At 40.4% G+C, this 24,245-nt stretch overlaps 1 protein-coding gene across 2 annotated transcripts in view; it reads right to left on the bottom strand.

The window, feature by feature from the left end:
• TLN2 (talin 2) overlaps window positions 1–24,245 on the bottom strand; it is a 363,285-nt gene that overhangs the window by 121,921 nt on the left and 217,119 nt on the right. For both annotated transcript variants that reach the window (XM_044979585.1, XM_044979584.1), the window contains exons 15-24: window positions 20,514–20,694; window positions 17,784–17,897; window positions 16,753–16,861; window positions 15,685–15,893; window positions 14,120–14,218; window positions 12,047–12,214; window positions 9,931–10,225; window positions 5,506–5,672; window positions 4,514–4,642; window positions 1,834–1,947 (exon numbers count right to left, since the gene is read on the bottom strand). In XM_044979585.1, the coding sequence (XP_044835520.1) occupies window positions 1,834–1,947; window positions 4,514–4,642; window positions 5,506–5,672; window positions 9,931–10,225; window positions 12,047–12,214; window positions 14,120–14,218; window positions 15,685–15,893; window positions 16,753–16,861; window positions 17,784–17,897; window positions 20,514–20,694 (1,585 nt within the window). The remainder of the gene's footprint in view (window positions 1–1,833; window positions 1,948–4,513; window positions 4,643–5,505; window positions 5,673–9,930; window positions 10,226–12,046; window positions 12,215–14,119; window positions 14,219–15,684; window positions 15,894–16,752; window positions 16,862–17,783; window positions 17,898–20,513; window positions 20,695–24,245) is intronic.

Raw genomic sequence — 24,245 nt, 5'->3', positions numbered from 1 at the left:
CTCGAAGTACCCTAGTTCGACTGACTTACCCGTCCAGACACGGCGGGGCCTGGCTTACAATCAGGAAAATGTGAGGGCATCTCCATGTCCTTACCTCTGGCATATCACAGCTCTGTGCTCTCAGCAACCTACTCGTCAGTGAATCTGGAATCCCATAACCCAACACTATGGTCTCATTACAATTTGGTTTGGAAAGGGAATTTAAGGGCATAGACTGCATGTAGGGTGACAAGGTGAACCTGGGTCACAGTATCAAGCTGCTGTCCACGTTGTCTTGGTACACTAGGGAAGGATTTCTTCTCATTACACCACAAGCCCCTACCCTTGCTTTATGGTGTGTTAAAGTAGAGCATTCAGAAATTTCACTAGTAGTAGTCACCCCAGTCCAGTTTCATTACTATTCACCATTTCCATATCATCTCTCGTGAACATGGTGCTTTACACATATGTAGGTCAGTCCACAATCTAAATTAGACAAGTCAGGTCCATGGACCAAGGAAAGGGAAGGAAACAGTAAAAATAAATAGGAAGGAAAGTACTGCTCTTGGGCAGCTGCACTCTGCACTGCGATACAACCTCCTTACCAGTACTGATGCACCCTCAGAGAACAGAGGCATACCTTCCCTTTCCCACCTGTACAATAGTCACTGGATACCAACTCTGATCATAAAGAGCAGTCTGCCAGTTGGCCTACATGACACCACGCAGCCACTTATCTGGCATGAAGTTAAATCTCTTGTAATGCACAACAGAAAAGCACAAGTTGACAGCCACAAGTGATAATTCCTCATATTCATGAGATCTGTACAAGAATTTCCACCACACAAACCTCTCCCTGAACAGACTTCAGGGAGGCGATGTACATATACTGTGTACTCAGTTCAAGAAGCATGACACGGATACCAATTACTAATAGGGTAGAAGATCTGTACTTCTGCTGTGCCAAGTGATGCTGGGGGCACAGTTAATAAACACCAGCCACTGCCCATGAGTATTTACACCTAATTCCACTGGTCACTACCAAAGGGACAATGTCTCCTATTTCTCTAGTCAGGATCAATTAAGACCTTAAACAAAAAAGAGGTAAAGGTCTTATTAAGTTCCAGTAGGCTTTGTATCTGTCCCCTGAGTACTACTACTGAGTACACTACTTCAAAGCAATGCTCCTTAGACAGCTCTGGAAAAGCACACGGACTCTGAAGGCGATTCGCCATGGGGTGGTTCCTACACAGTGAACTGGCTGTGAAGGCTTCCTGTCAGTTCACTACTCTTTCAGTGCACTCATTGCAAGGCAACCCCCAAGTAATCCAGTTTATAACCAAATCTAATACCTCTCTGCCTGATGTGCTCTGCATGTAGGATACTGCTGATTTATCTGCAGCATACACCCCAAGAAATATGCCACATTTGCAGCAGGTTTGCATTTTGGAGATACTTGCAAAAAATATTCACATCCGCCCATCCTCTGTAATAGGTACTGCCTAAACATTTGTAAAAGGGATCTACATTAGACAAGGGACACTGTTGCCTTGCACACATTCTAAAACAACATTTCCCTGATTTTAACAGATGATAACTAACTGCGGACACCAAAACAGGAAAAAAGCATTCTTAGAAGTAAATGCAGTGTTATATTTGGTACGGCAACGGAACAAGAATCAAATGCTTTGGAGTCAGACTGACACAGGCAATTTAAGAATTCCTATCCACAGGCACAAAGTGATTAAATCAAGGGAGCTGAATTTCAGTTTCCTAAGAAGTTAACTGCATTAAAAGGGACACAGACTACAGATTATCTGCCAAGTGACTGCTTCCTCTGTTAGGAAATATTACCTTGCAGCTCTGGACAAGTTGCTGGTGGGCTACTGTGTTCTTGTTGGAAACGGCCGCATTCTGAGAGGCTGCAATTGTCTGAGTGGCAGCAGCTGCTGCCTGTTTAGCTGCAAACTTTAAAAGGGGGGAAAAAAACAGTTAAAAGGCTGAACTGGTATAAGATTGAGTAATGTAGAGAACACAACAGATAAAATAGGCATTACTGCATTTAGCAACTGGAACCTATGAAGTCATTACCTCCCCTTGACTTAATTTACCATAAAGAACTCTGTCACTTTCCACTCCAGATGAAAAGTGAAATGATCATTAGTCCTTAAATTTCTAACAACAAAGGAAAAAAACATCTGGCACCATAAACATTCTAAGAACTTCCTTCTTCACATTGTTAGTCTTTCATTGCAAAAACTTATTAGGAATACTGAAGAGCTATTAGCTGCTGAATGAGATGTGAAGACCCACAGTAATCTAAAGCAGGGGTTCTCAACCTTTTTCTTTCTGAGGCCCTCACAACATGCTAAAAAAACCTCCACAGCCCACCTGTGCCATAGCTGGTTTTCTTCATATAAAAGCCAGGGCCAGTGTTAGGGGGTAGCAAGCAGGGCAATTGCCCAGGGCCCCATTCCATGGGGGACCCCGCAAAGCTAAGTTGCTCAGGCTTTGGTTACAGCCCCGGGTGGCGGGGTCTGGGGACCCAGGCTTTCAGCCCCATACTGCGGGGCTTTGGCTTTCTGCCCTGGGCCTTAGCAAATCTAATGCTGGCTTTGCTTGGCAGAGCCCCTGAAACCTGCTGGTGGCCCCCAAGGGGACCCCAGACCTCTGGTTGAGAACCACTGATCTAAAGCATTAGCAATAAAGTACAGCTGTTTGTGTGGATTCAGGAATTCTTTCAAAGGAGCCTCTCCCCTCATCCATAGCATTTTAATTAAGACGCAGGTTGAAGGAGAAAGAGTTCTGTCTGTTATGTGCAGAAAGTCAACTGCAAGGGTTTTGAATTCAACTATCATGGAACTGCAATATGCAAAACACATCAAGGAAATTAATAATACAAACTGGATTTAGATTCCAAAGAAGAACTTGGCACCATGTTTAAAAACAATGTAGACACGTTTGCAAACTCTCTCTCGAGCTTACCTAAAGTGATGTGTCATTGACATCTTGATTGCTCAATACTCTGCTAAATGCTATAGTCACTTGGCAATAATAAATTGCACCACCATGAAAGAGACCATGCCTATGTAGTGGAACAACTTGCAGGGGTTTAGCTCTAGGGATACAAGGGGTTGATAAAAGGAGAGGAGGGTAAATAGAGCAGTCCACATTGCTACATTAAGCAGTCCAAAGAGCAGAATCATGGATGTACCTTGAAAAGCATTCCTCATGGGAGCAAAGGACCAGTTCTACTTGGGACTGCTCAAGGCCAAAAAGGTAAGACACTAAGGTGATCATACATAGAAGACATGAAGGGATGAGTTTGCTTGGGTCTAAAAATATAGAGGGAGAACCTGAACTCAAATACTAAGAAATCTTATTACTGGTCTCTCTCTACACACCTCTCTCTACCAAAAAAAAATAAAATTCCACCTCTTGCCAAATACATTCCAATATGAATATTCTTAACATTATTCTTAACACCATTCCTTAATTAACCCACCTAATAAATACATTCATCCTTGAACATGAGCTTGTTAGTTCATAAACTATTACTGACACAGATTACTTATATATGGTAAAACAGTAAGATATTTTTACAGAAAAATAACACCTTATTTTCTACAAGGGTTTCTTATAATGTAGCTAAAAAGTTCCTTCTAATGCATCACTGCTTAAATTACTCAAGGGTCACTCATTTTACACTGACACAGTAGTTTTAATACAATACACATCCAGATGAAGATTATCTACTCAGATCTTTTTGTTGGTCTCGTCTTAATCGACTAGAATCATTTTCAGACTATTGTAAAATCACAGTTGAAAACCAGTAATTAAGAGGTTTTTTCCTTCCCAGTCTTTTGTACATTTAATTTGCAATTGTGAAGGTCAGACGCCTCTAGAAGATTAAAGTAGGCTGAATTTCATCAGTACAACAAATTGCCTTTTTTCTTTTGCTGCACCTCTGGCTATTATGTATTGCTTCCAACTTTGTTTCTGATCCTTTGCTGCTTTGGGTGGCTTTCGAGTTTAGTTGTGATGCAATCACCGGTGTTTTGGGGGCAGTTTAAGTGAAGTTCTGTTGCATATTCTTGTTAAAAATCTCCAATAATATTTGGTAAAAAACACAAATACCGGACTACGGATGATTATTTAAATGGAAATGAAACAGTGAGCACTCTACTGTATTTACCCTGAAGCTCACACCACCAATAAAATGGCTGAATGAATACAGCAGTCTCATAATAACAACAATGCCTCTAGCCTGTTTGTTACTGACAACTAAACTATTGCAAGTTAATAAAACATTTAATATGCAAACTAGTTAATTCACACTATGCTCAGTCTGGAATGCAACTTTCAAATGAAAGTGCCCCACATTAGCTGTGTTTAGGTCCATTTCTTATGGGGAACTTGAGATTTTTTTGTCTGAAGTCTGCATATATAATTGTTGGAATGTGCCTACGCAGATATGGGTTTGCATAATTAAAGAAGTGTAAAATAATAGAATCAAGAGAGTTTGGTTTCAAACCTCTAATCTGTTGACAATTTTCTTCTTGATGGCATTCTGAGCAGCTGCATTTGTGGCAACCCGTAGTCCCTCTGCCGCTTCTCTCAGTCTCTGCTGTTGGTCTTCATTTTCAGGATTTGCTGCAGCCCCCTGCACAGGAGTTGCGAGTAAAATACAAAACTTCAAAAAATGTCCATGTCTATATATTAAAATATATGAGGAATTTAATTCCCATTATCCTCTATCTGATCAAACTGTTTTCTACAGATTAATGTCACTGTTAAGATGAATTAAAGAAGCAAGTTTCAACAATCATCATAATTTCAGGTAGAAATTCATTGTAGGTGCAGGTTACTGCTTACCATGTTAAATATGGTGAAGAAAGCAGTCAGACTTTCAGTACATAGTCCAGCATATTAAACCACATAGCTCCATTACTCCCCACACAATGTCAATGTAAAATATTGTTCTTCAGTGCAATATTTACTTCTGCTGGGCAACTAGGAAACTACTATTCTGTAAATTGTGTATTATTTGTGCTCTAACAATTACAGTATTTATATAATCACAGTATTTAAAGTTCACCTTTTAATTCCCAATTTAACAAGACTTTGGTAGTTATAATCTGATTATCAGAATGCTGAATTAGGACTCAAATTTGACATGTTAGTTTTCCCCTTTTTAGGGCCTGAAAACGTATTAGTAAGTCAAGGACATATATATCTATCAGGTCAGTAAAGTCACCAAAAGAATATGGAAAGAGTTTTGGAATCCAGAAAGAATGGATCAACTAATATGCATACTTCAACTGGACTTATAGTTAATGTTAAAATGGAAGTTGTCAAATGCAACCCAAACGTTCATAGGCTAACCAATGGTTTCTGCTTTATAACAATTCCTATTTACAACCTACTAACTACACATAATGACTCATGTTTGTGCACAGGTATGAAGAATAAAGTTAATATTCAGTGCCTTTCAGGTTCTTCAGTTCACTGTTTCCTGGTAGGTACCTTTGCTGCTTCAACCATGCGAGCTGTAGAATCTGCCAAAAGTTTAGCCGCAGCTAGGAGCTTTTTAGAGTTGTCCATGTCAATTTCAGCCTCCGCATCTGACCTCATAGCATTGACAAGATCCGAAGTAGCTTGGGCAAGTACCCTGGCCTGCCGCACCATTTCACCTACAATATTAACAAGTTAAGTTTTGAATTTCTTCACCTTTATCTAAATTTCAGTTTAAAAAATCCCCTACCTAAGACTAAAATAAAATTAGATTTTCTGAAATCCTCATTTGAATTAAAATTACAAGTAGATACTTCATTGCTCAAAAGCTTTAAACACACAGTTTTGGATCAATACAGCTAATCATGGGAAACTGGTAACATTTGACTAACAAGAAATGCTGTAGGATGAACATGCATAGCACTATGCTTATCACTAATTATACACTTAATTCTACCTACAGCCCCATAGAAGTCAACGGATGTTTTGCCACTGATTTCAATAGGGCGAGTATTTCACCCCTTCAATACTACTGATTTGTTTTCTCATAGGTGAGAAACCAGAAGTTCCCTTTTCTTGCTTCTTCCTCAAATGCATTTCAAGAAGCCTATTTTACTGAACTGTACAGAATAATGTAACACTTCTGGCAGAAGTGACAGTGTTAGGGTTTTAAACTTGAAAATAGGTATAAATTAAAGGGATAACACAATGAGTTTATGCATCACTCGTGGTCAAGCACAGAGGTTGAATGGGGATGTTTGTTTCTGAAGTGGATGCAGATCATTTTTCGAACACGCTTATTTTATTAATATAACTGGTACTACACCAAACTCAAAAGCAAAGTGAATCCATTGAAGCTTCCGATTAACTGTTTGGCTCCCTTTTTACCCCGAAGGTTAACCAAAGGCAGCAGGTGCTTAGCTCAAAAGCCTACTGTTGTGTTTAAGAAGTCTCAGCAGTATATGTTCCAAAGTAGTTTTGACAGGCAAAAAAAATTTCAAAGCTTCCCATACTGCCATGGGGATTTCTCAGATACTGTAGGAAGTTAACAATGGTGTTTATGAGGAAGTGCCTTCTTAGCACACTCCTCCAGTCTGGAACAGAAGACGAATAAAAGTAACAGATTTCACTGCACCTTTACAGCTATCTTCTGACATGTAATTTTTGCACTTAAAAAAGCCCCATAGTTACCAGGAATAAAGGGTAACCCAGTAAGTGGTAAATAATGAAGAGGACAACTCACACATTTAGAACAATCTGGATTTCTTGCTAAACAAGGTGCAAGCAAACAATATGCATTTTAATATTGCTAAATGTAAACATATACATCTAGGAACAAAGAACATAGGCCATTCTTACAGGATGGGGGACTCTATCCTAGGAACCAGTGACTCTGAAAAAGATTTTGGGATGTGATGGATAATCAGCTAACATGAGTTCGCAGTGTGACCTTGTGGCCAAAATAGCTAGTGTGATCCTAAGATGAATAAATAGGGGAATCTCAGGTAGGACCAGAGTGTTTATTTTACCTCTATATTTGGCACCAGCGCAACTGCTACTGGAATACTGTGTCCAGTTCTAGTGCCCACAATTCAAGAAGAATGTTGTTAAACTGGAGAGGGTTCAGAGAAGATCCACAAGAATGATTAAAGGATTAGAAAACATGCTTAAAATGATAGACTCAAAGAGCTCAATCTATTTATCTTAACACAGAGAAGGTTAGAGGGTAACTTCATTACAGTATCTAAATGAGGAACAAATATTTAGTAACGGGTTCTTAAATCTAACAGAGAAACCTATAACACAATCTAAAGGCTGAACGTTGAAGACAGACAAATTCAGAATGGAAATACAACCACAAATTGTTTGAATGTGAATAGCCTATACTAAAAACATAGCATAGCACCGTGACCAAATGCATCCCTGTATTCACACCCTGCACACTACTGTAATAATCTTTGAACAAAATATGCCTTGTGAGGTATTGTTTGGAAACTAATAACTCACTGGTTAATAATATCATGGTGAAATGTGTGTATATTATTATATATGAAATTATGAATTATATGTAAAGTTGTTAGCACATGTTCAAACCCACATAGCCCTGACTATGCAGAAGTTGTTAAACAGGTCCATCCTAAACAAAGAAATGTGTGTTTACCTCAGTTTATATATATATATATTATATATATATATGTAGTAAACAGGGTCCTTGGGACAGCAAGAGAGAGTAAATCAGTTCCTCAGAGAGAAAGGACAAGTCAATGCCTCTAGCCAGGTGTCATCAAGGCTATCTATCAAGTGGCCATTCTTTGGCAATGAAGGGGGGCAGGAACAGATCGATCTGCATTTTAGGGAACCTCTTTCACTATGAGAATGTCTGTTTCCTCAGCAGCTGGAGGGAACTTTACCTTGGGATGACACTCAGGAAAACACATTTCAAAGGGTGATTGGATTATGAAAGTGAGGGGCAAAAACACCCCAGGTGTCATCTTTCTTTCTCTCCGTATCTCTCTACCTCTCTCGTTTTACCTAAGATAACAAAGAAACCAGCCCTTTGACTTTCAGAAAGGTCCAGGGGAGGGATAGCTCAGTGGTTTGAGTATTGGCCTGCTAAATCCAGGGTTGTGAGTTCAATCCTTGAGGGGACCATCCTGATCTGGGGCAAAAATCTGTCTGGGGATTGGTCCTGCTTTGAGCAGGGGGTTGGACTAGATGACCTCCTGAGGTCCGTTCCAATCCTGATATTCTATGACCCTTTACAGGGGCAACAGACATATAATATCTGAAGTACGTAGGGCCAGACAGTGCAGAACACACGTATTGGGGAAAATTCAGAACCAGGAGTGTGTTGGGGTCACCCTACAACTAGTAACCAAGGCTGGTGGAAGCCAGGGTGTGACTGGAGTGTTGCTGACAGGCTGCTGCGGTCAGAGCTGTTGGACCAGGGCTGCAGCTATACACAGACTGGGAATGACAACAGCAAAGCATCATGAGGCACCCCAGGTTCCAGGGCAGGTGGTGACACAGCCTCTCACTGCTCTGGATTGTGCCCTTGAATGTGACAAGCATCACATGCATGTATGGCTGTGAACTGTATATAAACACTATCCAAGGTTTCTGTAATCCTCTCTGCTAGGAGTCGACATCAGATAAAATATGGTTTATGTGTGGCACACAGATAGTTCACACAACATATACACATGCAGGAAAGCACACTAGTTAAGCCATAATTTTATGTGTCTTATTCTCTTAATGTCATTGAGTAAAAGTTTCCATTTTGAGGGCAAGGGATGGATTAATTAATGATATTTTTGATTTGCTCTGTATCTGCTTGGCCTTACCTTACTCTGCAGCAATTTCTCACCAAAAACATCATCTTAGTGCTAAAAATACCTCAAGAATTTGCCATACCTATCTCATCTCACCCTTATGTCCTAACCCAAACATAGCACAATTGAAGAGAGTGTCAATTTAAAGCTCAAACATCTGAAAAATTTCATCTCCTATATTTATTCATACCAAAGATGACTATAATGGGGAGTTGTTCCACATTGCACAGGTAAAAGCTCTAATAGGTTAACATTTCCGTGTTAACTGATTAAGAGTGAGTTTCCTGTGTTTGGGTGGATATATAGCACAAGGAGTAAAACATTTAAAAACAGGATAATGTGACTATGAACCCACAAACATCAGAAGGGGATTCTAGAGAAGTTTTTAATAAAAACTCCTTGAAATCTTTAATTGACTAGATTTCAAGTAGATGGTGTCCCTGTAATTACATCATAACAATTCATAATGCTCGCTAGTTAGAATAGTTTGGTCTCAACATTTCACGTTTCTACAACAGAGTTGTATATCAAGCTCATCAAACATTAGGCCCCTGCTTGGTTTGGCTCCAATGGCCATGTTCTTTAAACAAAGAGCTTAAAGGTTCAAAAGCTACACTATAAAAGCCAAGCACATAATGGAAACAAAATTCTTCCCTGCTAAGTCTGGTCAGGTAAATAAATCTTTAGGGAGCTAATTACTGGCAAAGAATAAAATAGCTGATTCAGCACTTTAACAGGCTGTATTCACATTTAGAGATACAAAACTGCTATAACATTTGCATGATGTGAAGCAGTGCAACACAACCAGCAAGACATTAGACATCATCCCCTGATTTTCCAGGCACGATACTGGTTGTGTTAGCAGAGCTCCATATGCATCAATTATATAATTTAGGAACCCCCTTCCCCCAACACACATTTACGGGTGCTTTAATGATTTAATATTGTGGTTAGAATGATTGCTCATGGGAGCCCAAGCCTATAGGCATCACAAGCATTAAGGATTTCTGATTTGGTTACTTGAAACGGGTATGTGTCGGAGGGAATTTGAGTCAGATGAAAGTAATATCCCCATTAGAGAGAGTATGAAGATAAAGCAGCTCACCAGCATCCCCCATCGAACTGAAGATACTTTCAGTGACACACATAATGGTATCCGTTGCCTGGTCATAGCGTCCAATGGGCTCTCCCCTGCTTCCAAACTGACGGACGTGCTGCAAGAGGTCATTCAGGGCCTGGCTGACTACACTGGCTGCTGCACTGACCTGCTTCAGCAGCTCAGAGTCATCTGTGGCAGCCTGACAGGCTCTGACACAATTCTCCACCGAACGATCCACCAGTTTTCCAGCCTCGATCAGCTGTTCCTGGCATACGGGAGAGCTGATAGTGGGGCTCACAACCTACATTGAGAGAGAACACGATGTTTAGAAAAGATTTAACAGGCCAGAAGTTACCAGCCCACTGCTAAAAGGTGACACATCCGTCTCCTTAGCATTGAGAAAACAGCTTATTCACCTACTAACAGTTGCCATACCACAGCATGAAGTACTGCAGTTATTTTCTACTGTAAGAAAAGAGATTAGTAACGTATATCATACCACAGCATGGGAACGTCTGGTAAATGATTACCAATGGAGGCTATCAAAGGGTTAAAAATGCCCTTGCCCTTTTAAGTTAAGACTTTTTTGGATTACTGAACAAATGGAGAAATACATGAAGTTGGTTCTGAATGGCAGGTATGAGGCAGATTCTGGCAAGATAGCTGCAGTCATTTCACACAGCTCTGTATCCTAGAACTTCACTTGAAAAAAGCTTTGTGATCCTTTACTGAAGTTTAATTAAAGTTGGTACTGCAAAGCCTTCCACTGTCAGCCAATATTTTGCTAAAGCCAAAAATAACTCCTGGAAAAACAGATAAGAAAATTGCGTGTCTGAAAGTACAAACTACCAAGCTGAGCGACCCACCATGGATGTGCTCTAATAATGCAACAGATTCAGTCCATATCATTCAGGTATGTCAAGTAAGTTACAGGCAGAGGAAAGAAGTTGGATGGGTGTTTTTCCACAAAAGAAAAAAAAATGACATTGACTGCCTTGTGCCATCCTGTGGAAATTTAAAAGCAGTCAGAACATCACATCCAGTTAATGATCTTACATATTCATTATACAAAGCCCAGCAGCCACAGCAATGAAGTAGAAAATACTGGAAATTGAATACCACAAATTGGCTATTAATTTTATTATAATCCTCTTGGGTGTTCAACAATATTTGAACGCTCATTTTCCAACAGCAATTAACCCTAAGAAAGCCAACCCCGCAGATCACAAATATTTTGTATTTTCATATGCTAAAGCTTTTAAGTTTTAAGATGAAAACAGTAACGTTTCTCCAAACAGAGCCACATTGAACACAGTGGTTCTATTTGAGATTTTGCTCTGTGGATCGGAGCGCCTTTGTATTTTCCTTAGGCCAACTCTCAATTCACAGGCAAAACTGATGGGTATCTCTTTGTTCACATCAGAAACTGTTAAATGATGCAAAAGCACATAAATCTGAACACAAACCTTTCAGCAAACTTGGCTTGAATTTCAGTTATGATGAAAATAATGCAGGTGAACGTGTACTGGTTATAGGTTTCGTTAAACATTTCACGTAACTGTACAGCAAGCTGTGTTTCTCAGAGTAATATTTTCAGCATTTTTATCAATATTAGCAATACAGTAGGCCATATCAGTTATCTACGGACCTTCCTCTGGAATAGCATGGCAGCACTTCATATTCTAAAGGCTGCCCTTTGATGTTCAGTGTAATCTAACAAGAAGCCAAACCACAAACCCACTAATTAGCAATTATTTAATAATGATACACTAGAGAAACGTCTAGTTTGGGCTGGCCCAAAGGGGAAACAAAAGAAGGAAGGACATGCTTCATTAAATAATCACTGCCACTGACAGCCAAGTTGTGAAATGCTCTCAGCAGCAGCAATCAACACCTGCAAGAGAGGGCAACTGAGAAACAAGGCGCTATCCAAGGTGTCTTGGGGACAGAGCCCTAAATATCTTTGCATAGTTTTACCTTTTTGTAGAAGCTCTAACTCCGGGATATTCAAGGATAACTGATTAAACCATATCAACAATACACCCAGGGACGATTGTAAACAATGAGTGTGTAACATACTGAAACAATGCATTGCCCCTTTCATGAACCCCATTAGCCTTACCTTGGCACATGCCACAAGCTGAGAGGTGGATAGTGCACATTGCGTAGCAGCAGCAATAACCCTGTTCTGCAGGACTGTATCCTCAGCAACTTGAGCCACATTCTTAGCCTTCAACACCAACATGGCAGCAGCATTTGCAACAGCTTTGGCAAGACTCATCAGTACATCCTGGCAAAACAAAGGACAAAACTTGACCTAAGCAGTCAGAAATACTCATTAGCGTCAATATTTTGGATTCCTTAAAATTAAACTAGAATATTCTGATTTTAAGAAGACTCAAAGCATCTGCAAAGGGGAAGTTATGGTAGATTCCCAGTGAAACATTTCTATGTATTATTCAGAAATGTTCTTTGTTACACATGGCCTGTAAACAGGCCCGAAATGCTTTCTACAAACAGGTTTCATAATCTGTGTGAATAGATCACCTTTTGGGAATGGGTAGAACTGAACACTTCGGATTTGTGATAGCCAAATGCAAGATATTGACTCCATACCACAAAGTATATTGAAATGCAATTTAGAGCTGTAATCTCAGTGTAGACATGTGGGAATGCATCACTGTAAGAACATGTGACGTTAGTTACTAGATATGCACACTCAAAACCTGAGTTGATCTCACTGGGTAAGTGGTGCTCGACAGCCATATGTTTTACCTAAGGTAAAGTTGAAGATTTCAGATCTCAAAATGATAATTAATTATGGGCAGGTATCTGACACTGCGTATTCAATACAAAGTATGCACTGTATAGAAAAGCAAAAGAAAATGGCACGGCAACCTTAATTTATAAAGGGGTGCAAACAGTGTGGCTGGGGGCTATCCATTTGCTAGTACAGTTTTCTTTTTTGCTATAAAATATTGGCTCCAAGCTGTAATGCCTCAGAGGCCCCAGCTCCAGAAGATGTTTTCTTCTTGAAGAAAAATGCATTTGGTTGTTTGAAGCTGTAAAAGTGGTTTAATACTTGTATTGCTATAATTCAAATACACAACCTCATTTAAAATTCTGCTATCGATGTGCTTCAATTATTTTTGATACAACAGAGCTGGATTGAGACCCTCCAAAATAACCATATTCTTTTGTTAAGCAGCCATGCCTTCTTGGACATTACATCAGTAGTTTTTCAATGTAATTTAAATTACCATGTTTACTAAATGCAAAAGGTACTCAAGAAGAGTACTACAACCTGCTGTATCAATGCACTGGCAAATAACAACACAACACTGCTGTCTAAAGGTCCAAAAATATTGGATTTATACAATCATAATGGCTCTACCACTCACTGAAAGCATATTGTATAAGCAAATAGTACTAAAATGGTCTGAACTGCACATGAGAGAAGACAGTATGTATTTTGCACACTGGATTTTTACTATGGTCCAGGATACAATTATTTAAGTCTCATGAAATCAGACAAGTTATGGTTAAAAAAAAATTTCTGAAAGGACTAAAAGGCCAGGTAAAGGGCTCCCTCATATTGATTGAAGAGTCTAGGCTTGTCCATAAAACAAGTAAGGATGCATGGGGCTGTGATAGACATTGGACTATGAATACAACATGACTGAAACACACAGACAGCTTTATTGTTTGAATAAGTGTTTAAACTGGCTATTAAGTTCTCTTGGGATATGTCTCACATACAGTATACTCTATCTGCTGTTGTAAATTACTTCCCTTTGGTTCTAAGGCAAACCTGTTCTTGACACCAAGAAAAACAATCAGAGCATATTTCTTATAGAGCATTTAACAACAATGGTTCTAAATTATTAATGGATAACTGGGGTATTAATCCACATAGGAAACTTGCTGTGTTAATTGATAATATTCGTCTTCTTAAACTGGATGAAAGAGGAAAGTCTTGAGAGAAATAAAACCAAACTAAACTTTTAAACCTATTAAAGATTTGGACCAGTTCAAATTTTGGACAAAATTACAGACATCTTTTCACCTAATCAAAGTGAAATACAGAAGACTTGCATATAGACATAGGATAACATTACTGTGAACCTTACATACAGTAGCAAGCTCCACTGTGGAACTGCATGGTTCTGGCAGTGAGCAATTCACATGACCTTACCTGAAATCTTTCATCAGTTTCATTCTCTCCTATCTGTCTCAGGAGCTCCCCACTGGCTTGCCCAATGCTTCCAGCTGCAGTTAAAACTGTTTGGCGAGGCTACAAAACAGGTTAATGAAAAGCAAATACATTTTTCTTTAACTTTGTAATTCTCTCAAGACACCTTTGTTAACCACATTACTGTATACAGGGTAATGCCACTGAAATCTCTACTCAAGATACCTCTTGGAGTACTCTTACTTTTCCGTATTCCTACTTAATTTATCCTGCAGCAGCTTAATGACACATGTATCAATATGTTGCTGACTGTGAGAAGAAATCTGATCAGCTTTAATACACATCATCATAGCAGCTGAAGGAAAGGTATGTGTTGGACAGCTTTTATTGCAATCTGCTTGGAAGCGGTCACAGATTTCTGGTTTTGCCTTAAAACTGCGAAGATCCAGGGCAAACGGACAGCAGACACAAACAGACCAGATAGTCTGAAATATTAAATTCTGTCTTGGTCAGTACAATTTCCTATTTCCATAAAATTTTGATGGAGACCGTAGCTTCATTCTCCTTTTATCTGTTGCTACATGCAACCCTGATATTACAGACAAAAAAAAAATCAGGTACCAACCCCACTTACTCCGTAGTAACTTGTAATTGAGTTTTTATAGTATTTGAGAGAAGAGAAAAAAGTGGTAACACTTTTTTCAAACACTTCCAATAAAAATACAGAAGGGAATATTACTGTGTATTCAGATTGCCTCAACTTAAAAAGTAAAAAATCAAAACTGCCTCCCCACAACAACAAAAAAATCCTCCCACAAATAAGAAATTAATAGAGGAGGTGGCAGATAAAGAATATACAGATCAAGATTTTTAGGGTTGAATCAATTTCCCCATCTCTGCTTCTAGAGTTCACATTACCAACTTAGCCCCCCAACCACTCAAATATACCCCTCATGACTGGTTAGCATCTTAATGGGGCTGTTTGCAGTTGGTACTGTGCCACAGAGCAGAATCAAAGCCAGTGACTTGATTTTTCAATACTAGTCAGATAGCAGAGTCTTGTCAGTGGCCACCCGAACGAAGGCTTTGCAAACAACTTGTGAAAATCTACTTCTTATAAATAGCATTATAAATACATGTGTCGCTTGACAACAGATAATGCATACAACATCAAACACTGAACCTGGGCCATTTACAGTATAAGGGCATGACTGGATACAACAGTGTGGATACAATATAGGGAAACAGCTGGCTGAGATATGAAAGAGGAAACAGATTGGGTGAACATTAACTGGGAGACTGTTCTAGGATTGAGGTGCCGCACTTAAAGACATGAAGTCAGAAGTATGTGGAGGACACAAAGAAAGCAGTCAGGAGAAGTGCTTGGATAGTCTCTTGGGGATTATAGGGGAAACAGTGGCAGGAGAGGGTTGGGAAGACACATAGCCTGGAAAGAACCATTCTAGTTAATTGAATAAATGCTTTATACCCAAACACTTTAATTGAGGGTAATGCATTTAAGCCAAGGAGAGCCTGTGAAAGCTCACTACTTGTGTCCATATTCTCACCTCTCCTGAGGTCGGCTGCACTGCTTTCAGCAAGTCCGAGACAGCACCTGCCAAAGTCCGAGCAGCTTTCAGGAGGTCCTCCCCACTTCCAACTTCATCATCCATTAGGGCAGCAAGCAGTTTCACACCCTTGGACATCTCAGTCAGGTTAGAAGAGATGGTTGTAATTGCACATCCCACAGCCGTGTAATCAGTGTCAACTGGGTCACCTGTATAAGTGAAGTGAACAATAAGTGCAGAAGCAAGTAGTACAGCACAAGTTGGTTTCTGGTCAGACAATTAGGAGTAAAACTGAAAGGGGTAAAGAAGACTTGGCAACATAATTCAGGCATCATTTTGAAAATATAGCATCTACTATCCACTCTTCCTGCCCATAGATATGATATATGTATGTTCTAATGGAATATTTTCTCTTCACAACTGTCCAGGTAAGCAAAAAACCCACAATTTCAGTTACCTCTCCCATATTCACTATATGGAGGGACCCAAGGAAATGCAGTATTGAACACTAGTTGCCTTTGAACATCTTATACCTAACCAGAGAAAAACTGAAAAACTCTGTAAGACACAGCATCAGACCGACCAGAACAAGAGTGGAGGGATAACTCAGTGGTTTGAGTATTGGCCTGCTAAACCCAGGGTTGAGAGTTCAATCCTTGAAGGGGCCATTTAGGGAACTGGGGTAAAAAAAATGTCTGGGGATTAGTCCTGCTTTGAGCAGGGGGTTGGACTAGATAACCTCCTGAGGTCTCTTCCAACCCTGATATTCTATGATTCTAAGCCATTTGTCCACAAAGCTAAATATCCTGGCTCTAGGAGTGGCTAATAAATGATACTTCAGAACACCCATTTTACTCTCAATTACCTGAGGCAAGTAAAATATTAGGTTTTATCTTTATCAGGGGGATGTGAATAGATTCTGCACGAACCCTGGTAAAAAACAGACAATAAGGTCTGTTTCCGTCATAAAGGCCATTTGTGTATTTGGAGGAAAACATATTCCTGAACATCTCCTGGGCAGCCTCCATCTTGTTGGCAGCCTGACAAAGTCCAATCCGTATAATTTACCTGCTGTGAGGTTAACAACAGAGGCAGTTCCTGCAGTGATAGCATCAACCTGAGAGTGAATTTCATGTTTTGATTCATCAACTTTGTTCTGAACCCATACCCTCGATGCCTAGAAAGAAACAACATCAGAGTATTAAGGACTGCAATGCCATGCTACAAGTGAAACAAACTCAAGCTAAGGTAATAGGTAAAGTTTTTTACAGGCCCTTGATTCTTTCAGAAGCCTTTTAAATGAAGCAGATGGCATCAGCTAAGCTTTTAGGCTGAAATAAGAGTTTTTCCTTACAGTAACTGCTAGATCATAGGTTGACAGCTCTGATTTCTGGGTGAACACCATAAATACGGTGTCAAAATGGTGCACAATGGAGGACCACACAACATCATCGGGTTCATCATGGGGACTCACCAATCTTATTGGCTCTACTCTACCCCAAAATTGGATCCAAACTGGTGTTCCAAAGCTGACAGGCTCCATATTCCATTAACAATTACAGCCAAGAAGCCATGTAAGAATATTTAAACAGACAGGCTTGAGCCAAAAATTTCTAGAGCCAAAAATAGGTGAGAAACTTTGAGATTATGACAGGATTACACCCACCCTTCTTTAGGGTCATGAGCTATCGCTACACAAGCTGTGCCCTCTTCAGCAATTTGGTTTTGCTTTACAGCCACTCCTTCAACTTCTCCCCTTAGGGGTTACTTACTACAACAGTCCAAGCGGCAGTTTCCCCCTGATTTACTGGCTCAAGTTTTTCCCAGTCACACACATGTAGAGCCATTAAAGTAAATGTGATTGCAAAGGTGTGCAGGAAGGGACAACTGGGTCCACAGTGTATAGCCTCAGAAGGTTAATATGAATCAAACAGAACAAGATATTCTTACACAGAGTCCTTAAAATAAACAAGGATTTTCATCTTATTTATAAAGCTGTTGAGATATAAATCTACATCCAGGGACAATGAATAAGCTCTGAAATAAATAACTCAAGCCGTTTAGACGAATCCCTATAGGGATCACATGAATTAACTCACCATATCTTGTCCTAGAGGTGGTAGGTTATCAACTTCATTGAGGTCGGACTGTGCCTGCTGAACAGCATGCATACTAGTATTAATAGTCCCCATCAAGGCCTGCTGTGCTGAGGTCTGTGAAATAGACAAGGAAAATTAGTGTCTGACAAGCTGCAAGTGATGATTTAGGTGGATCTGAAATGTTTTCTGGTATACACTAAATAAATGAGATTAAATCCTTAAACTTGTGTAAATGGTGAATTTTACTTCGATTGCTCTGTTTCTAGTCTCCTCCTGGGTCATACAGAAAGAATGCTTGTGCGGGTATGAATGGTATGGGTTTGCCAGAGACCCTGAATGGGCAGGTTGGTTTCTAAGCATTACACTAGTGCTCTAGATAGGACAGTAAAAAAAAAAAGCAGCCGATACACATCACTGTCAATGTTAACAGGTCCAATTGCCAGATCCAAGACAGTACTTATTAACTAGCTCCCTAGCTCCTCACTGTCTTTGATTCCCTTCTTTAAGGAACCATGAAACTGTGTGTATTAAGTAGTGGCTAACCTACGGCAGCTCAGAAACTTCCAGCATTAATGGACCATGCTAGGAGCACCTGGCTCCCAGATGCACGTCTTTGGGCCCAAACCTGGAAGAGGAATCTTGACAAAAGATTGGAAAGGAAGCGACAGCCAAATCCAAGCAACTTCCCAAGGTACTTGTCTGCCCTATTTCAAACTTGTACAACTTTGGGAAACTTGATCAGCTCCCATGCAGGAGATGAAAACTGGATGAGCTTCTTTAAGCAGGGGAAAGCTTTTCAGTACAGTAACTCTTTGCTATTAATTGAGAACACAAACTCCCCCCCAAACTGCAGCAGTGTCACAGGAACTGCGAAATCCTAGAAACTTCATGTAGGAAGACAAAGTTTTTGCTGATAGGACTGACCTGTCTACTGTGCACCTTATTTCTGGAACAATTTATGCGCTTTCCACATTGCACATAAAACTATTATTAGAAAAGGCATTCATGCTCCATGCCACATTTTGGGTATGTCTACACTACCCACCGGATCGGTGAGTGGTGATGGATCTATCGGGGATCGATGTATTGTGACTCGTCTAGACACGATACATTGATCCCCGAACATGCTCCCCATCAACTCCAAAACTCCACCAGGGCGAGAGGTGGAAGCAGAGTTGACAGGCGAGCGGCGGACGTCGATCCCGTGCCGCGAGGACGCAAAATAAGTCAATCTAAGTCGATCTAAGATACGTCGACTTCAGCTACGCTATTCTCGTAGCTGAAGTTGCGTATCTTAGATCGATCCGCCCCAGTGTAGACCAGGCCTTTGACAGAGCAACTCAAGGACTTCTCTACTTCTAGACAGAGGGGATTGTTTTTGCTAATACTGTGTTAATTTGCATAAATCTTTCATAAACAGAGCTAAGGGTAAGCTAATATTAGAACACCAAGGGCGGAGAAGAAACTTACAAGCAAATATAAAAACTGGAGCATGCTGACCAGTAACATTTGAGCCAACAGGGGGTAATATAGGTTTAACCATGGGTGCATCCTCACTGATTTCCATTGCTACGGTTTTAGTTTGAGTCTGAATTTATCTTCCTAGTTCCCCCCGGACTGGCAGAAACAGCTGAATATCATGTTTTAAAATATTTATTATCTAACAATGCAACATGATCACTCAGACATTTCTCTGATTCAGTCTCAAGGCTATTTAAAATATTTTGCTATTCTCAGTTATATGTATTGCAAAAAACTGGATTTTCCACAATCAACATGCTCACTATTCATGTAAAAAAGTACCAGTGTCTTTTTGACATGAGTTCTGTGAATGTGAACACGAGTTTTGAATTTACTTCCAGGATAGCATCATCAGCTTCCTGGAATTTGATACCCCATTAGCTTCATCAGGAGTAATTCTAAAATCAAACTGACAGCTATGTGATACGGGTGCTGCAGAGCTGAAGGCTTTGAAGTGGTGTGGGATGAGTATGTATTGCTATATGCATTACCTACTGACGAGTAAATTAATATTCTTCTGAATTATGCTGCTATGATATTGTGAAAATTTGCCCTATTGTTAGGGAATTTAGAGCATATGTATAGGCCTTCATTAATAGATCCTTTAAAATTAAATGAATGGTCTTAGTCAATACACGTTTAAAAACTGGTAGACACAAAGGGTAACTTTTACAGTTACAGTTGTACAGAGAAATTAAAATTATATTAAAATGACTGTTTAATAAAGTGAGCTTAATATTCAAGTCTAGTGGCATTATATATGGTATATCCTCAGAGCTAGCAACAGACTTCATAGGAATATCCAAAGCAGAAAGTGATGCCTAGATAAGTGATTTTTTTAGAACAATGTAAATAGATACATATTGTATTTTTCATACAATACCACTTGCCCTCATCAACAATATTTAGCCTTCCTACTCTCTTTCCCAGCCCATGTCTGACAGTTTTATAACTACTTTAAGAAAAGTTTTAAGGCGAAGAGGGGGGAGTAAAGAGGTGGACTATAACTATGTTACTCTGTGTGTTTCAAGGAAATTGAAAGTGTGCAGTTTAACAGCGAGTCAGCCAAACAGTGCAGTAAAACAACACAGACAGCCCCCAGCCCTTATCTAATAACAGGGTGTGTGCACATACTTATTTCAGACCACTCACAGCACACGCTACACGTGCTGGTTTCCAAGGACATTATGAAACAAACACGTTGCTCACCAGGGGAGGCATGTGGCCTCTGTGCATTTGCCCAATCATGACTTGTTGCTGGGGAGAAGGCATGCTGCCAAAATTGAAAGTCTCTGGGCCACTGGAGCCTGAACGCATCACAGCAGGCAATGCCACCGAGCCATGTTCTACCTTCCCAGTTCGGTTGAACTGCTGCTGCAAGATGGTAGATCTGAAAAGGGAATGCACATTAGAACATGGCAGCAAACAGCGAGCAGTTAACTGCAGAGTTTCTGTGGGAGTTTGGCCTGAGAGAAGAGTGGTGATTTTGTGTTCTGTTCAGAGCAGAGCACAAAATCACTACCAGAGTGATTTGTTCCAAGTATGTGGCTTGATTCAGTGCTTGCTGATATCCCTTAACAAGGGGCCAGTGCTGACCTAGTTTGGCTAGGTTAAAAAGCTAGTCACTAGCGAACACTGGAGCAGTGAACAGCTAGCGGCAGCTTCTGTGGGAGGGAGTTGGGGGAGGGTCCCCCAATTTCTTTTGCCCCCCCTAGGAATAGGGTCTAGGAAAATAACAAAATGATGGCTACTGAGGCAGCACTAGAAGTGACCCGAGGAGAGGAGAGAAAGAAGATGGTCGGATGCAGAAACTGCTGATGCACATCATCTTTGAGGGGGTATCCGATGGAAACTACTTATGCCTGACAGAACTCATGGTAGAGAAGTTCAATGATTAGATATACAGCTGGAGACAATGAGGACATTCAGACAGGGATTTGAAGGAGAGGAGACAGGCGCTGGTACAGGCAACTCAAGATTCGAAGAAACCTGCTGAATAAAAGGACCTGGAGGGTGACCCATGGAAGAATATGACCATGAAGGACAAAGCAGAGGGAGAGACCAGCTAGCGGTGATGAAATTGAATTTGCTGCACTGGGGAATGAGGAGGAGAAACAGGCAGAAGATGGGGTGGCAAGGAAGAAAAGAAGGTAAGCCAGTCCCTACAGCAGAGAGGAAGAGATGACAGAGATAGCCAGGGACCAGAGCCTAAGGAAATATGAGGATGATGTACAGGGGACTGCGAGAGAGAACGTAAAACAAATTCATCCCAACACCAGGAAGAGACAGGTTTATGTGACTGGGGACTCCATACTCAGAAGAAGTGACAGACCAGATCTAGAGAACCAAAGAGAGTGCTGTCTAACAGGAGCAAGGGCACAAAATGTGGACGTGAGGCTAAAGAAGATACTGATCGAAGTGGGGAGGAAAATCCACTGATTGTGCTGCACGTCAGGACGAATGACACTGCTGGATTCCCATTGGAATGGATCAAGGATGACTAGATGTGGCTGGGAAAGATGCTTAAAGAAGTGGAAGCTCAGGTGATTTTCAGCAGAATGTACTTCCAGTCCCTCGAGAAGGTGGCAAAGGCATGATAAGATAATGAAGATCAACAGATGGCTCAAGGACTGGTGCTATGAGGAAGATTTTAGGATGATTGAACATTGGGAGGCATTCACAGAAAGAAGAATCTTCTCGATTGATACATCAGATATTCAAATGGAATCTATTAATCTTATGGGATCAAGACAGGCAACACTGATAAGACGAGTTTTAAACTAGGAGGTGAGGGGAAAAGATTGGGAGAGACTCATGAAATTTCCACCCTTGTCCTCAACACACAGGAGGAGGAATATCAGTTAAATAAAGACAAAGTAAGGGATAATGGAACACCACAAAACGAGAAAACTGGGTGAGGTCCGAGGGAAACAACTGAAAGGCTTTTACATGAATGCAAGGAGTCTGGACAATAAATGGAGAAACCAGAACTACTGGTGCAAGAGTTCAAACCAGATATTATAGGGAATACTATACTGGTGGAATAGTACTCATGCCTGGAATACAGGTATTGTAGGGTATGTGTTATTTAAGAGAGAGCAAAATAAAGGTAAAGTTGGGGTAATATATATAATTGAAACAGTAAATTGTAAAGAAATATGAAGTGATGGCATGGACAACACAGCATCTCTTTGAGTCAAAATCACTTTGGGGAAGGATTGTAAAAGAGGTTCTGCTGAAGTAGTGTTAAGGTCTGCTATAGACCCCCACGGTCAGACTAGGATACGGATAGTGATCTCTAATATTATTACAGAGATAAACACTTTTGGGAATAGGGTCATAATGGGAGGCTAACTTCCCAGATATAGATGGGAGAATAAATGCTACTTAAACTGCTAGGGCCCAGTTATTCCTGGATGTGATAGATAACAGTTTTCTTCATCAAATCATCACTGAACCAACAAGAGGTGATGCAATTTTATAGACTTTGTTTTAGTAAGTAGTTAGGACATCACAAAACAGCTGGTCATAAGAAATAACCTTGGACTGAATGATCACAAGTTGATTCTGTTTACATTAAATCAAAGGATAGTATAAATGAGGTCACCAAGCATGGCTTTTGATTTTTAAAGGGAAGACTTTGGATATTAGGGAATTAGTTAAATAAGTCAGCTGGACTGAAGAGCTCAAGGACTTACATGGAGAGATGACTTGCAAATTCTTCAAATCAACTATACAAAAACTATCTGAAATTCACATTCCAAGAAAGGGAAAAAACTTGTCGGGAAAGGCTCCAGACCCAGCTGGAAGAATAACCACCTCACAAAGGTTATTAGGAGTAAGCAGAGAGCTTATAGGGCAGTGGTGGGCAACAGGCGGCCAGTCAGGATAATCCGCTGGTGGGCTGGAAACAGTTTGTTTACATTGACTGCCTGCAGGCACGGTCGCCCGCAGCTCCCACTGGCTGGGATCAGTGAACCGTGGCCACTCAGAGCTGGGGGCAGCTGCGCCTGTGGACGATCAATGTAAACAAACTGTTTCGCAGCCCACCAGCAGATTATCCTGAAGAGCCATGTGCAGCTCGTGGGCCGCAGGTTATCCACTACTGCTACAGGGAATGGAAAAAAGGGTTGATTAGCAAAGAAAGCTACATCATGGAAGTTAGACGATGTAGGAGTAAAGGGAGAACTGCTAAAAGTCAAGCTGAAATAGCCCTTGCCAAGGAAATAAAAATAAAGAAGATGAGATTTTTTAGTTATATAAATAACAAATGGAAGTCGTGTTGTGATCGGCGCAATCTATACAAGGGCTAAAGGACCGATCAGCCAAGGTGATCAAGGTGATAAACAACAAGAGAACAAGGAACAATGAGGCTGGGCTGCTATGTAGTGGAGATTATCTTTAATCTTGGTATGGCTCAAAAATTAAATGAATACTTTGTCTCAGTTTTCAATAACAATGCTAATATGAAACATGTGCATAAAGGCAGTACATCTGATGGAAATTGGTATCTAGAAAGGGAAATGATCACATCTGAGGTGGAAGAATAAATTTAAAGAGCTTAATGCGCTCAAATCGGGGAGACCGAATAGTTTCCATCCCAGAATACTGAAAGAACTGACACATGAGATTGCTAGTAGTGTAGCAAGGATTTTTAATAAATCTATCCATTTGGGGGTAATACCATATGACTGGAGAATAGCTATCATGCCTGTGTGTGTGGATCAATCACAGGATGACGCTAGCCACCCAAGTGATGTGGCTACGAAAGAGACATATGTGATCTTACGATGTACAAGACATTTCCAGTACAGACAGAAAAGTATTAATGCTGTTATACAAGGCACTGGTAAGACCTCATCTGGAATACTGTGTACAATTCTGGTCACCCATGTTCAAGAAAGATTAATTTAAACTGGAACAGGTGCAGAGAAGAGCTAC

This window comes from Mauremys mutica, chromosome 11 (assembly GCF_020497125.1).
Source record: "Mauremys mutica isolate MM-2020 ecotype Southern chromosome 11, ASM2049712v1, whole genome shotgun sequence".
Classification (NCBI taxonomy): domain Eukaryota; kingdom Metazoa; phylum Chordata; order Testudines; family Geoemydidae; genus Mauremys; species Mauremys mutica.
Note: the sequence above shows the minus strand (reverse complement) of the source record. Positions and strands in the feature narration are given on the sequence as shown.